This window comes from Pezoporus flaviventris, unplaced genomic scaffold, assembly GCF_033815535.1.
Source record: "Pezoporus flaviventris isolate CSIRO_AGI_PZ_B2104156 unplaced genomic scaffold, CSIRO_AGI_Pfla_v1 ptg000096l, whole genome shotgun sequence".
Lineage (NCBI taxonomy): Eukaryota > Metazoa > Chordata > Aves > Psittaciformes > Psittacidae > Pezoporus > Pezoporus flaviventris.
The window spans coordinates 1694640-1711154 of record NW_026892644.1 but is presented as its reverse complement, the minus strand read 5'-3'; the positions used below and the strand labels follow the sequence as shown (position 1 = coordinate 1711154).

General features: G+C 40.5%; 1 protein-coding gene across 1 annotated transcript; it reads right to left on the bottom strand.

Moving 5' to 3' along the window:
* Positions 1 to 2965: 2965 nt before the first annotated feature.
* KLHL42 (kelch like family member 42) lies at positions 2966 to 16515 on the bottom strand. Its single transcript, XM_061476356.1, has 3 exons — positions 15331 to 16515; positions 7704 to 7897; positions 2966 to 3819 (listed from the first exon to the last, which is right to left on the bottom strand). Exons 1-3 carry the CDS (start codon positions 16212 to 16214, stop codon positions 3377 to 3379), a joined length of 1521 nt encoding a protein of 506 aa, XP_061332340.1. The 5' UTR covers positions 16215 to 16515; the 3' UTR covers positions 2966 to 3376.

The window sequence follows — 16515 nt, the reverse complement described above, 5'->3', positions numbered from 1 at the left end:
AAGATGAATAGTGCATATGTAAGCACTGAATAACCCAGACAAAGCAAGAAAGCAGAAGTTTTGAATTTGGATTCAAATGAGTTTGAATACAAACATGAGAACATGAAGACTAAGAAACTTAGATGAAGTAGAAATCCCAGAGAACACAATCAGATACTAGCTGCCTTCTATCCCGCCACTTGTCATGAAGAAGCTGGAATAACCAAGTAAACTATTATGGGAATACATGTACTTCTTCACACAGTCAAGATACCTTGCAAACACTATACTACAACACCAGACAAACCACACGAGACAAACATCTCTACTTACGTGTTACATTTGGGGATGAAGATGTCAGAAGTGGAGTGATCTCTCCAAGCCCACATGGTTAAGTTAGAAGCAACCCCAGAATAGCACAGGAATTTCCAGCTGATCAGACTACAAGGCCCCTTGGTCTACTTATACCATTGTCATTCAAAAGAAGCTAATTTGTCCTTAAGTTAAGGACCTTCTTCCTCCCATCACCAAAGGAAAGAGATCAGACTGAATCACTGAACAACAGTTCCACTGGCTAAAAAATGGCTTTTTAATTGTTCTCTGTTAGTGACTCTCGAAGAGTTTTCCTTTTCCCAAAGGCCAGAAACTGTCCAACAGCACCTTATGTGAAATATTAAAGTCATAGAAAGAAAGAAACTATAAAGAGCATAAGACATTCATTATGGTGTTTGAGTATTTTCCTGAGGTATCAGGGCCACCCACATGGCACACTTTTCTGTGCTGAATTTTGTTTAAAAATATATGTATTTATTTCTGACTACAGTCCATTTAGGTTATTAAAGTCTAGTGCTACCACTAAGTTCAACACTAGTTTTGATTCATGATTATAGTACCATTAGATGTCAGTATACAAGGAATTCGCACTGTGGATTGACAAAAGGGTCTGACCGTATTTATGGTCTGAGCCATCTTTCTCTTACACATTTCAGCAGGTTGTCCACATTTTCAATAATAACTGGAAGCTGACACCAACACGTACATACACCCAGTGAGGAAAGGTTCTGTGTGAAAAAAGAGTAATCACACCTAAAAGATGATGTCATAGCTTTGGGAATTATGACTGCACTAAGAAATGAATGGATTTGAAAGGACCTGGTTAGATACATCACACTGCACATCTTGAAGTGATGGGTTTTCACATTTAATTTGCTAGGCAAGAGAATGGCACAACTCAGATGTAGCTCCCTCCACCACTATCAGTCTAAGTTGACTTACAGATGACTGTAAGATACTGAATCTGGAACTCAAATGAATTGAAGGAAAACAAGTAACATAATGTGACTGAAATAATTTATCACCTGGCAATGACACACTGCTTCTACTTATTCTAATACACTTTTGAAAGAAATCAGAAAGATTCTTCTTTCAGAAGTGTTCCTATTTCTTCATTACAGAAGAGCCATTGTTTGACGTGATACTGCTATCAAAATACAGGAGCTGCTCAATGCTTTGTGGTTTTGAAGGAATAAACACTAACACATTGATACTGACTTAACTAATTAAATTCATGCATAGAGTGGAATTGTAGACACTAGCTTGGGCTGAACATAACACACTCCACCAGGCTTCAAAAATTCCACACAGAGGGTGAACTCTGAATATCCAAAATACCTTGCTTCATGTCCACCTGTATCCTGAAAGTGTTCAAACTCAAATGTCCTCATTCTGGATGAGCTTCCTGGGATTTTCCGTTTGGATTGCTACACATAATCGGAAACACTGAATGTGTGAGCAGCAATTTGCAAGGCAATTTAAGTCTGATAGCTTTTTTAGTCAGGACTGATTTAATTCAAAACCACAGAGAAGCAGGGAGTTAAAAGGATCTTGAGGGAACCACTGCTGCCTCCTCCTCCTCTGTGTACAGCAGGCACCTATTTTCAAAAGAAAATTCAGATTCCTGAATTCCAATGAAGAAAGAAAAAAGACATCTCTATATATTAGGAAACTGTTCAGGTACACTAAATCTCTTGCCTTCTCATGTGGAGAAACAGCTGGTGCATAACCAGCTTCCCTGCAATGTGTTCAGCACATGTCTAACCCGGTTATCTCCTCCCTAAAGGCAGCCACAGTGAAACCTTCCCATGCTGACCAAGACCATCTCCTTTTCTTGTCATGAGGACACAAATTCTGTACCTGGGCATGCACTTTCAGAAGGTGCTTATGAACTTGTCAGCTACATGAAGAAAAAGGGCTAATCTATGACTATAATTCTTTCAGGCAATAGGCAGGAACTGGGAAAAATTCACAGAGTTTCTACTTCTGAATCTCCACAAAGGAATATCGAAGTCACCATATTAGTATTGTTCTTTGTAGAGACTAACAACTTTGTGTGGCAAATCTGGGGTAATCTCTATCAAGCTCCTGGTAACACAAGAAAGAACCAAGTCATGTTCACCTGCTTTGGGTGGTGTTTGCATAAAGCCTTTTTACAAGAATTAGCCTTTCCACACCATGTGACAGATGTCCGGATGACAATTATCAATCAGGATGTGCCTCGTGCAGAATCACCATTGCATGTGCTTATGCACATTTTCCTAGCATACAGCTTGTTGCAAACTATAATTTGATCTACAACACACAGTACTACAGAGTATGATGTAACTAAAACTTAAAACCTTTCTGGAGATGAGCAAATTTCTCCATTTGAATTTTGCCACTATTGTAATGACAGCAATAAATGCTGCCAGCTTCCAGTATCCAACCAGCAATTGTAAGCTTTGAGGCAATTCCTCCCAGTCCTTGGCATTTCATAGCAAATTATTCAGATGAAGTTCTTATTTCTCGATGACACCCCAACTGCCAGCACCTTTGAGAATCTCACTTGCTAGCAGAGAGAAAAATGTCACAGAATAAACAATTTTAATCATTTTGCATTTGACAGAACGTAGTTTGAGTAAAACCTGTATTTTTAAAATAAATCATTCCCTTTGTGATTTTTATTATACTTATTTATTGAATTATTTCCACTTTTATCATGTATATTTCTTGCTCATCTTCTACACTGCTTATTAAGATGGAGAATATAAATAGACTGATCAATTTTGCTTTTGGAATTCCTTCATCAGTTGCCCATACAGAGATTTTATGTTTAAATTGCAAACAATACCTGGTGAAATTTCAATCCAAGACAATAAATGTTTTAAACTGAAATCTTAAAACCTTTTCTGGAAGCAGTTCTCTTAATATTGGATTTTGCAACTTTTTTGAACATAACCTATTTTATGTCTATGTTATGCAAGCATACTACATTCTGAAAACAGAATTATCTAGAGGGAACAGTATTTCTTCCAAGAATGATTAACGAGCTGAAAAGAAAAACCTGATGATGCTACACTTCTCAAACATCAGGCAAATACATAGAACAGATCAGCATGTTTTGTCCAAAGGCTGGAAAGCGTCTTAGTGTCTCCCAACTGTCCGTAAATATATTATACTTTAGAAAAACACGGTGCTCCAAGCTTGTAGACAGAGTAATATCCCTACTCAGTATATAGACTCCATCATTGTGGAGAGTGCAAGTCAAGTTAAGACCTGATTTTGATGTGTTCTCTTTGAGGTAGAGCCATTCTCTGGTAGCAATGTTGTAAGACTGCACAGTTAACACGTCCTCATTTTGGCTGGATTTTTGGTTTGGTCCAAGTTCATGAATACAACCCCCTACCAGATATATAGTTTCTTCAACAGAGAGCATCTGTTGTTTGCGAACATGGACGTCACAAAGTTCAAAGTTGGTCCAGGAATCAGAAGTGGGACAGTACTGCAAAATGTTCATATTTCTATCTGAAACAGAGGAAAGATATTTACAAATAAATAAATATTATAGAAGGCTCTCACAAGGAGGAGGATTCTTCCTCCCTACAAACTGTATTAGCCATTATTACAGACTGCTAATATATTACGGCGCAAAAGCATAGCAGACCAGGGGAAAATACTGATTATTGAGAACTGAAACTTTTTGCCCTTGACAAAAAAGTTTGAATGTTCTGTTCCTTTGCAAAGGGAAGAATTAAGCTACTTCTGGCACACTACATGATGTGAATTGTCTGGGGATGCAGATTTTAGCAGAATAATCCCTACCTTTTAATTTATGCTTTTAATTTCATCTCCAATTCATGTTAGCATTTTTTATGAAAAGAGAAATGGAGCAATAGTCTACTCTCCAACAGTGATCACAGATGAATCAAATTATCACAAAGACAGTATGCTTCTTTAATGGCTGTCAAGTACTGATTTATCATTCAAGCTTAACTTTGATACTTTGCATTTCAATCCATAAATCAAAGTTTTATAGAATAAATTCATAAAACTAGTTACATTTCAGCAAGTAGCATGGATGAGCTAAGGGCACATGTTCAGTACTTTACAGTGAGAGGAACCACATGTCAAAATAATTTAAGAACCAGGAACTCTGTGCTCCAGGATTAGACAGAGGCAAAGAAAAAAGTCAAAGCCGTACTTATACTTCAGTTACAACCTGGTGGATCCATGTGTTTGCAAAGCTGTTATTCCATAAAACTGTTACAATACCATCCTGATTTATGGTGCAGTGGAGACCCTGGATGGGTCCAAGGCTTCACTAAATTAACACAGAATGTGCAGGACTTGTTAGCTAGTAAATTCAGTTTCAATCTCTGGAGACCTGAGCTTAAATCCAAACTCAAGTGACAAGCGGCAACAGGTTTGCAGGCTCCAGCCTGGTCTTTTAATAAAATCTTCCCCGTATCACAAGTCTATCTTGCATGATGATGTCCAGATGAGCTCCCAAGTGGAACAGCAGACAGTGACATACTGGCAAGTTATGTAAGGGCACCAATATAAATAGCCATAAATATAACTGGATTGTCATGAATGAAGTGCATTAGCAGCATGATTAGGGAGCTGCTGATATAGCATTTGCTTGCACTCTGACCATTTTCAGTAATTGTTTATTGCTTTACTTTGCCTTCCTGAAAACCTAATTCACTTTACACAGGGGAAAGAAGAGGGAAAAATAATCATGGCAATGCTCTATGAAACTGCTGATCAAAATTCTACATATAGATGATCTTTGTCTACAAACAATGTATCATTCTCTGACTCATTGCAGGGGGTGCAATCCCAATTAACTTTCTGTCTACAGCAGTAATGCTCCCAGGTAAAAAGTGCTCACTTGAGAGGACCCATAGGAAACAGAAGCCTATTATGACACAGCCCTCATTTGCTCAGTCCAGAGCCTCAGTCTTTTATATCCACTGAAACAAACAAACAATACAAAACATGAACATTGTAATGCCTGACATGGAGTTTCTATTAGGATTTAGGTTCACAAGCGAGAGCTGAAAACTGGAAGAAGGGTCTTTATTCAAGAAGTGCCATTTTAATTTACAGTACAAAATTCCAGATCCTACCATCTTTTTGGAAAGTGCAGTGTCAGGAGAAAACTCTACAATTATCAAAAAAAAAAAAAAAAAAGCCTACAAAACCTACCAAAACTGACGTGTATGCAGAAATACTAAAAATAAAATTAAAATTTACATCTTAATTGTTGCATGTGTTTTATGTCCTGCATGTAATGAAATTGCACATGAACCTCAGTGCCTCTCAGATAGTTAGGCCTTAACACTCTCTGACATCTGCATAACTTGGAAGCTGAATCACCAGTGTAATTGCAGCAATTATGGTTTCTGATAGCTGTCGTAAGCCATGGTGTCACACAAAAAATGATTCTAGACCCTCGTTCAGGAAAGCATCTTTATTTATAACAAGCACAGGCATTTGTTGTCCTGACTGGTCTTGGATTTAAACATTAAGTCTAAACGTGCTAGTTATCCATGCTCACAACTTTATACTGTTTTACTATCCTATTTGCATTAAAGCAGCTTTTAGGAAAAGACCTTGGAAAATATCTAGGAAAAAGACACAGGCTTGACAGTCAGTGGCAATCCCATGAGGCATGGAAGAAGGAAGAGGTAATTCACTATCCTCCTTCAGTTGAAACCACATGTACGAAGTATTGAATAAGGAATTTGACACAGGCCAGCAATCCTGACTACAAATGCTGTGATGAAATTTAATGGAATAGGATCTGCATCAGTAACATGCTGATCTTCCTATACATGACACCAGCAGTAGACAGCCTGAAAAAAAAACCACAGCACAAGCACCAGAAAAGGAACTTGCAAAGTGCAGGCAATGTAGGAGAAAAGCTGGTACTCCCATAATCTTGTAGTACTATTAACGAAATCATAGCTTTTACTTCTTATGTCCTCTTTCTCTAGATAAAAATGACACAACCTAACTCCAGTCTCTAACGACAAGTTTTGCCATTTCAGTCCCTTCTCTTTGTTCTCCGCTCTATTGTCTCAACTGATGTTTCCCCTGATCTGACTTATCAGCACAGCAAGTGCTGCATGCCAGACATCTTTCAGTCCTAGTGCCAGACATCAGGGAGCACAATGAACCAAAACAGATCCTTTAGCGGAGTCAGTGGAGGACTGGGACTGCAGAGAACACCAAAGCATGGCCTTCCAGATGGACACAGGCCATGCCAAAATGTTTTGTTTTCCTCAGTGAAGCCACCACATTCTGGGTCAGAATGGATCAGACAAAATGCTTTTGAAGGTTATCATTACCACAAGGACCGTGAGGGGTGGAAGTGTGTCTTTTATAAACCTTTTAACAGAACTAAAATCTGCTCAGGCACTAGAAGGGCCAGCTTGTTCTAATGTCAGTTTAGCTTTGCTTGCGGTACTCTGTAAAAGCTGATCTAATTTTATTCTCCACTTTGAAAAAAAATAGAACTAGTGTGGTCAAATGAAGTGGGTAAGGGCCTAGAGATAGGAATTAAAATTTAGGAAACTCTGTTAAATACTGAACATTTGACATGAAAAAAAAAAAAATCCTTCTAAAACTCTGAGAAAATTGTATTCCTCCCAAAGAACGGCACTATGTGCATAAAGAATCAACAAATGGAAGCTCTTTTTAAGATTCTTGTTTTTCCACTGGATAAAGAAAAAGTAATTGTCAGGAGAGAATGTAATTTCAAATCCTTCCCTCTGTACAGTATTCTCAGAAAACAGGGTAAAGGAAGGAAGTTAAAAATGTTGGTTCATGCTTAAGCGTTTGATTAATTATTCAATTAAGTTATTTCAGCACTGCAAATCTTACCTATAGCTTGAATTTGCCTGCTAAACACTGAAATGCTATACTGAAGGGACCATGACATCTATTAATACATGAGAAATACTATTCAAGGCAAATATTTTCTTTATATTTTTCCTTCTGACAGTTTAAAACAAGTATGTAAAAAGCAAACGAAGTGTACCTGTGGAGACCTCTTTTTCTAGCATGTGATCAAAATCTAGAAAAAAAAAAAAGGGCTAAGCTGGGTGGGGTGCTAGAGTACCCATCAATCTCTTCCCTCAAAGTAAGAGAGACCCAGGTGCATGTAAGCCCTGTAAAAACACACACCATAAAACCTGATTCCTCTATGACAGAATTGATTTGTTTGTTTGTTTCACCTTGTCAATTATTTTCTACCAGTGATTTATTTCAACATGTTTTAATGAGTATTATACAGCTTTCTACACCAGTTCAAAAGATTTCCTGAGAAAGGGAAGAAAATTATCTGGGCCTTAGAAGCAATCAGGCTGAAAAAAAACCCAAAGTAAAAGCAAACTTTCTACCTCGTGTAGTGTATCCTCCGATAACATAGATCTTGCCCTTGCATTCACAAGCTGAGAATTCTGCAAGAGGGTTTGGCATGGATGCGACAAAATTCCACCAGTCGTTTTCTGGGTTATAACACTCCACATTGGAAAGGGATTGGCCACCAATGGCATAGAGTTTTCCATTTACAGCCAAAAGCTTAAAATTGGACCTGAAAGAAAAGATTGCAGCATAGATGTAGAGAAGAATATAAGAAATAAGGTTCCTCCTATCCAGACTCCAACATTACTTACAACTTGCACCATAATTTTCAGCTGAATACATCTGAACTCTTCTGTGCAAAGCCAAAGTTCTGTAATTACACTATAATAACTCAGGACAGTAACCAGTGACATTCTGGATGTTAATAACATTGATGCTGAGACTGACAAATACTTTATTTTGGATTTCAAACTGTCACAGTTTGAGATCTAAATGCTTAGTTAACTAATATGTTCAGTAGATGTCTCATTTTTACTAGGCTTTTAGTATTTTTAGTAGAGAAAAAGGTATTATATATACACACAGTCAAGAACAATATTTTAGTTAAAACTGCAGAAATTTCAAACAAGAGTTGATGAATACCTATGCACTCACCTTGGTCTGTAATATAGAACCACTTTAATAACCTTAATAAACAAAAATTTTGAACACATTGAATGTGTAATCAAACAGAAACACGTTGAATCATGTTCTACAAAAGAAGGCAGAATCTTTTGCACCTTATTCAGCATTAAAGTACTAAATACACCCTCCATCCCACTGGAATAAGATATATCTGTAAATTATGTCCCATTTGTAAGTGAAATACATTGCACTCAACAGGCAGTTCCCTGTTCTTTTATTTCTTTTCTGTTCCATAATGCTATTGTATTTCATGCATGGCAAAAGGCAGCTTTCTAATTACTAAAGAAGTTTTATATCTTACACTTTTAAGATATTACAGGCAGAAAAAAAAGGGTCTATGGATATTACAGAAGCAGGTCTCTATGAAGAAACTAGAGGATTTGAAGACACAGGGCTTACATGCTCAGCTATTCCTTTCAGCTGTGCTCTAATAAAAGATGAGCTATTCCTCTTCTCAGAAACGGTCTCACTGCCTAGAAAGGCTGTTCCTTCCCTACTCCTGAGCCAAAATAACATTTTACCATGAGGTATCCCAATTAACTAGATCTGTGAAAGTCACTGGAGTGCACCAGCTCAGCATAAAGCCAAATGGGGAACTGTGTTATGTCTGCAAAACTGAAGTGGTGCTTCAGACTTGCACTGGCTTGCTGAGCAGTAAAGTTGAGTTTCAGTCTGCATGAATTCAAGATTCAGAACTTACCGCTAAGCACTTTTGCAGTGCTTTGTCTGGACAAAATGAACCCTGCCTAGCAGCAGACTGCCCTGCAATTTCTTTTTATTAAATATATTTGGAAAAAGAATTTGTTTCCAGATGGAATCATTTTGTTCTTGTCATCCTGGTATAACTTTGGAAACTAAAATGCTCCTTTGAAGGAATTAATTGCTTTTTATTCTTTTTTTTCTCTGACATTTAGGTCACTCTGCTCATCTCCTCTCTACAGCAATTATGTTTTCCATCTTAGAGGATCCAGGATAACATCGCAATGAACAGTGGGTATGACACAAGGATAATGACTTGCAAAGCATGCAGATTTTTCAAAGCAATGTACCTGTTGTAAAAGTTATGATGGGGAAAAAAAATCCTAAATTAACAAAGGGACAAAGACACAAAATGTAAAAGTATTCTCCACGAAATCCTTTAAAATCTTAAGTGTGTTCTGTGCCTACAATGAAGATGGTGAAGAATTTCTGGCTTATCAAATGAGTTCACATGCATACAGATACCGTTTCCTAGTCTAAGGTCTTATAGCCACTTTTCAAACATGCTTAAAGTTCTACCGCAGAGGACACGAACTAACTAAACATGTGTGTAGTGTCAGAACATTAGAGAATTCAGATTTCCAACTCACACGGGTTTCTGCAGTTACCCTCTGTAGCCTCTTACTATTTTCTTTGAATAGGGATGATGTATCCAGTTTTTGCTTGATGGCCTTAGCATCACTGGATTGTTTCTTGCAGTATAGAGAAAACTATCTGGTCAAAGATGTACAGCACAACTTTCTACTTCAATTATCCTAGAAGGAGGCCATGCACATTTGTGTCAGTTATTCAACCACTTGCAACACTGGAAGGATGACATTCACTGGAATTATCTCAGATTTATGGAACATGCTAACTATAAGGTTCATTTTACTCAGAAGTAGCTGTAAGTATCCATCAGCACACTTCATGTGAAAGTTTGGACAATGGCTTTATCTATTATGAAAAACTTCCATCATTCACCTTTCCATGCCAATAACAGCAGGTGTTTTTATGGAGAGTGAACATTAGGAAATATTTAGTGCATTTTTACGCTCTTTTAATGTGTTGGAGCAGCTGGAAACAAGGAAACCAAACACTGAGGAGCCAGCCAGCTCTCCACAACCAGTAACTGTTCCATGAACCACAGCTTGGAAACAATGGAGCTAAACAGTCTGTCAGATTCAACTGCGATATAACTCCACTCTCACCAGTGAGTTATCTAAACTCGAGGGATCTAGTGCATACCCTTCTTGTTAAGACATGACATGTCCTCCATTTCCTCTGAGCAGAACCCCAGGAACAGAAGCGAGAGTGAGTGGTGATGTTTTACCATAGTTCAAAAATACCCTTTTCAGTCAGTAAGGACAAGTGCAAAGCACTACATGCACAAAGGAAGAAAAATGTAATGCACAACTGTAGAGGATCTTGGATAAGAGTGCATAGCTTTTTAAATACAAGACAACATTCAACAATTTGCAAAAAAGCCTACATTGCTCTGGACTGCATTAACAGCCATAGATGAATCTGCAGGAAACTACAACGGAAGTGGCTATAAAGAGAAGTGCAAGCATTCTTCTTGTTTACTGACAGATATTATTTATTTAGTATACAACAAAAAAAAAAAGTTAGCATAGATGTTAGAGAGGACTTCCTGATCAGAGGGGTGGCTAAACATGGGCACAAGTTACCTAGGAGGAAGGAGGCTGGAATCTACACTGCTGTAGGGTTTCACGAACAAAGTATATGCGCATTTGCAAGGTAAGCTTGGTCCTGCTGTAGAACAGGAGGCTTGGACTAACTAAACTGTGGTTCCTTCCTGCCAAATGATAAACTTTAACTTTAAAAATTTTCACTGATCAGATTACTTCTTTATTCTAGAGTTAAAACATTTAGAATAATGAATAACGAAAGCACAGTTACGAAGGTTACTCCCCACGCACAGAGAAGAAAATGAGGAAAGAGGTGGTCTTATAAACCACTACCATCCCCCAGGAGCATAGAATCATAGAATAGTTAGGGTTGGAAAGATCATCTAGTTCCAAACCCCTTGCCATGGGCAGGGACACCTCACACTAAGACATGTCACCCAAGGCTCTGTCCAACATGGCCTTGAACACCAGCAGGGATGGAGCATTCACAACTTCCTTGGGCAACCCCTTCCAGTGCCTCACCACCCTCACAGTAAAGAATTCCTGTCTTATATCTAACCTGAACTTCCCCTATTTAAGGCTGAACCCTTTACCCTTTGTCCTACCACTAAATTCCCTAATGAAGAGTCCCTCCATATCCTTATAGGAATCCTTATAGGCCCCCTTCAGATACTGGAAGGCTGCTATGAGGTCTTGAAGCAGCCTTCTCCTCTCCAGGCTGAACAGCCCCAACTTTCTCAGCCTGTCTTCATACGGGAGGTGCTCCAGCCCCCTGATCATCCTTGTGGCCCTCCTCTGGCCTTGTTCCAACAGTTCGATGCCCTTTTTATATTGAGAAAATCAGAATTGCACACGATACTCCAAGTAGGTCTCCTCTCCTATATTCCTGTAAGAGTCCTCAGAATGGCAGCAGTTCAGGCACAGATTGCTCACAAAAACCATGTTCCACAGGCATGTGTATAATCCCAGCCAGGGGTTTACAAGGGTCTTATAAACCTGGAAGATTTACCTGCCATGAGTAGGAAGGTTCTGAAGGAAAATAAAAGTGGAATATACAGCTGTAACCTCCACATGCAGTAGAAATCCTATGAGTATTTATTTTTTAAATAGCAAATTTCAACTGACAGCATCAATTTAAAGAAAAGCATGGAAAGGTGTTCAAGGACATTACTTGAACAGTCCCCAATGTGCTTTGTTACCTTCTTGTCCCCAAAGATCACAAATGGTCTTTGGCAGCTCTTACGGGAAGTTTCTTCCATTAAAAAGTTCAGGCTGTTGTTTTAAGACACTATGCAAAGTACAGCAATACCTCTAGAATGAAAAGATCTACGAACTGTGATCTGTTATGGTCTATCTGTGACCAGCACTAGATTTAGCCCCCAGACGATGATGAATTTACAGGCGCAGTCACAAGCTTCTTATATGAGCCTGAGCAAATTATTTTATCTCCCTTGTGCATGCATAAATAGGGAATAGCATTTTCTCAAGCTCATGTGGGCAACACAAGAATAATAAACAGGAGTTACCTATTGTGAACAACTTTGAAACTACTACTACACTAAATAAGGCCTTTATACCTAGAAAGAAAGCTAACAGCTATCACCTACACAAGAATGACTGCTAAGTGCTAGGCATACAGCTGACGGATTTTGTTGTCTACTTAGAAGTTGGGACTATTTAATTTATGCATGCATAGAGAATCCAACATCCTGGGATTCTATACTACAATAATGGAAATAATTAAACGTTAACATTACACAGAATTTACACGGTTTGCTGAGGGCAGAGAGCTATTTATAGTAATAGCAAATCAGCACAATTATTTCCATAACTCCTCAGCCTTTTGTCGAGGCCAACATATGCATCCATTTATATAGGCCAAATACAGATACTCTTGTTATCTGAAGTCAAACCACCTTCAACGGGAACTAGAACCCTTCCTCAAGGTATGTTAAAAAAAACACCCTTGAGTGAATTGTATCAACTGACATAAATTCATTTGGCAGACAGTCACATGACTGTAATTCCTAAGCAGCACACCAGGCGACTGCTCTGCTTATTTTACTACAGCATAACAAACTAAAAATACAATGCCTAGCAAACTGCAGATCTAATTGCAGCACATCTGTGTGTCAGACAGGCATCAGTGCTGTTTGTGCTAAATGCAAAATCCCTGATCCTAAAAAACTCCCTGCTCTCGGCTCCTACACCACAGGCCATCCTTGCGTTCTGGCTGCAAAACATTAAGAGGGTCATCAGAGACCTGAAATGTTATGTCAGATAGAAAAATATAATAACTGTAACTTCACAGTTGAGACTTCATGAAGATGACAAAAGTCAAGAACATGTTTTGTGAAGGGGTCAGCATAATTTCCATGAAAAGAACTTACCCTGATTATCGTTCAGGGAGCAACATACTCATTTGCTGCTACCTTGCAGGCTAGGGACAGATGTAATTGTGGATTCTTCTTGGCCTGCAACAACTACCATGAAATATAAGAATAGAGACTATTCAAAAAATATACATTTGCATACTACTTTTCTGCAGTAAATGGCCAATGTGAAATTCTATGCTAAGAAATACCTTCCTGTCACCTGTGATGGGCTTCAAGATTAAGCTGGCATGGCAGTGCTGCTGAAAACAGTAATGTGAGGAGAAAACAGCCATGTGTTTATATCAGATATAAGGATTATATATCTTAGAAAAAAGGGAAAGTGTGGGGAGGAGAAGGCTGATCTACAGTTTGAACAGTCAGGTTGTAGGTGAAAAAAGGGCCTCGAGAAAGCACTTTTCTTTAGAAAGCCCTCATTCACCACACTGCAGAATCACTGCACATAACATCTCTCTTGCTATATACACATCCCACAAACCAGTGCCAAAACCTCGTAACTTGATCAACGTGGGACTTCTATGTTTAAGTTAATTTCCATAGGAGATGCTGTGTGGGCTGACCCCATAATACTTTTCTACCGAGGCCAATGTGCTCTCAATCATGATCATAGGCAAGATTGCCAAAGGGAGGCCAGCTGAAACATCTCAGTTCCCACAGGCGCCTAGGAGAAGACTGCTTATAGGCTCAGTCTCTAAGAAATGTGCCTGTAAGAAAAGGTGTCTGCAGTGTTTAAAAGCTAAACACTTATTTTACAGATTAAATTTTTCATAACACTATTCCAAGAAGCAAGAAATACTGAGAAACGCAGTTTCTGATCCATTCAAGTGACTGATTATGGAGGTAACCATTTCAGTGACATTCTCACAACAATATAGGAAGTGGAAAAAAACGGGTGAAATAGGAAAGAACTAGTTTTAGGTCAAACCCCTGTTTTGAGGGGGTTTAGCTGGCAAGACCTAAGTAGAGACTGGAATAGAGCCTGCAGTTTTACTGCCCAGATACAATGCATTTATGCCAATGCTTTGGGCCTCTGCATGCTCTTTGAGTTTACTGGATGGAGAATTTCCATTCTACAGTGAATGTTCGCCTCCTTACTTGTTCTTTTGCAGACAAAGATTTAAACACTTTTTCTAAAATGGAAACAATGGGGAAGTTCCAATTATATAACTCAAAACGTTTCGTTTCAGTGAAGTAAAAGGCTTTGTTTTGATAACTCTTCAATATGATTAAGGTAGAACAGCCACAACCTTGGTCAGGGAGATGGGCTCTCTTCTTGGGTCCCCCTCACAGATAGCTCTCTATTATTCTTCCAACTGTAAATTATACAAGTGTTTCTGAACACTAACTTTAACATAAATGTCAAACAAACAATTCAAAAGGATAAAAGAAAAAAGCAAAATGGTCAAAATGGCAAATGATTCTCAAATCCAAATACACTCACAAAGTGAGAAATTTCTCACGATCTTCCTGATATTTTTCTGGTGACTACTTCACTGAAATGGAGGCCTATGAAACATTCAGGTTTTTATGGGACTACAAACCAATGAAAAACTGCTCCAGCTTTTTTATTTTTTTTTAAGCCATCTCCAGCTCTGATAGATTGTATAACCCCATGAGAAAACTTGTCACATTATTGAAAATCACATATATCACAAAAAAAAGTAGAATTTTATCTCCTTTTTAAAATCTTTGTTATTTCAAAGAGAACTTATACTACCAGCGAGACAGCTGTCTGAAGAGGCTGGCTCTGTGTATACTACAACTTAAAGGAGAACAGGGAGCCCACCACCATTTCAGATCAAGGTGACTGATCACATGATGGAGGGCCATAGCACAATCCTTCTCTGCCTAGCTCATGTTCTCACATGGCTGAGGCCTTTACCACCAGCATTGATGCAACCAAGTCCCATCCCCCTCACCCTTCCCTGGCCACAGCAGGGTATGGGATTGACTGTTCATGGTAAAGACCAGGTTTGCCAGGCCCATACAACAGCATGCTGCCAAGCCGCTCCCAAGCCACTGCCAAGCATTGTGGTCCTTCCCACCACGTGATGCCAGAGATGCAAGTGATTCATTGCACACACAGAGGTCTGAATCACTTCTCATAACGCTGAGTCCAGTCAACACCACGTGACTCAATAGCATCTGTTTTGACAACATACATGGACACGTGTATTTCAGGCAGGAAGGGTTACCTCTTCTGGTTCATGGAAGCCAGCTGAGTCCATTCGTTTAGGCAAGGGTTGTAACAATGGGCAGCCGAAATCTCCTGGCTGGTGATCCTGTAGCCCCCGACAATGAACAGGTAGTTGTCCAGCATCGCCGACCCGTAGCCTCGGACATTCACAAGATCAGGGGGCAGGTTGTTGGCCAGAGGCAGCCACCTCTCTGCTTCCTCATCATACCTCAGCATAGACCAGGGGGCTTCCACCTGAGGGTGACGGCACATAGAAAGGCCCAAGGAGGAGGCACCCATGAAGTCCCCAATGGCCACGAGGGTAGCGGTACCCTTCATCCGCCTCTCCTTCAGGTGCTGCTGGAGAGCATGGGGCAGGAGGAGGTGTGGCTGGGCATCGGGCCTTCGCAGCACCTGATGGTAGTGGGTGGCCATGAAGTCTAAACAGGCATCATGCAAGTCCTGGAGACCGTAGACCTGAGCCAGGCGGTGCAGCTCAAAGCAGTTGCCCAGCCTCACCTGGGAGAGGAGCAGTCGGAGCAAGGGGGTGACCTGCAGGTAGGAAGCTGCCTCCACCAGCTCCTCCAGCAAAGGGGGCTCCTCATCACCCCCCTCCTCCTGCTCCAGCCTGGCCAAGCAGGAGGTGTTGATGAAGTCCAGCACCAGCTCCAACCCCAGGGCGCTCAGCCCCCCGCGCAGCAGCTGCTCCCCATGGCCCTGCCCTGCCTCCCGCATGCCCGAGCGATAGAGGGCTCGGAAATAGTCACTCTGCTCGATCAGCTTCCTCTTGCACACCGGGTAGCACTTATCCCCCAGCCGGATCTGCACCACCTCCTCCCCTTCGTCCCCTTCCACCTCCTCCTCCTCCTCTTCCCCCTGCCGCCGCCGCCCCGCCAGGGACATCGCTCACCCCCTCCCCGGCCTGCGCTTCACCCCGGCCGCCTCCAGCTCCAGCCAGGCCCCTCCTCCGGGCCGCCGGGATGGGAGGAGCCGAGCGTCCCGGGCCGAACTAGGCCGGGTCGGGCCTCGCCGGGGAGGCGGACGAGGGAGGGCCGGAGGAAGGCGTTGCTTAGCCGCTCTGTCCCTGCAAGGGAAGGAAAAAAACACAAACCGCCAGAGAGGAAAGGAGAAAAAAGCCTTAAAAAGGCAATGTTGAGCGCTGCCCCTGCGCTGGGCACGGGGGTTCCACCCGGCCAGGCGGGTG

Bases quoted from the DNA above. Each gene is read 5' to 3' on its own strand.
- KLHL42 (XM_061476356.1), bottom strand. From the start codon at position 16,214: ATGTCCCTGGCGGGGCGGCGGCGGCAGGGGGAAGAGGAGGAGGAGGAG. The intron at 7,898-15,330 runs GTAACCCTTCCT...CTTTTCTTTCAG, and splicing joins GCTTCCATGAACCAGAAGAG to GTCCAATTTTAAGCTTTTGG. The intron at 3,820-7,703 runs GTAGAAAGTTTG...CCTCTGTTTCAG, and splicing joins CGGAGGATACACTACACGAG to ATAGAAATATGAACATTTTG.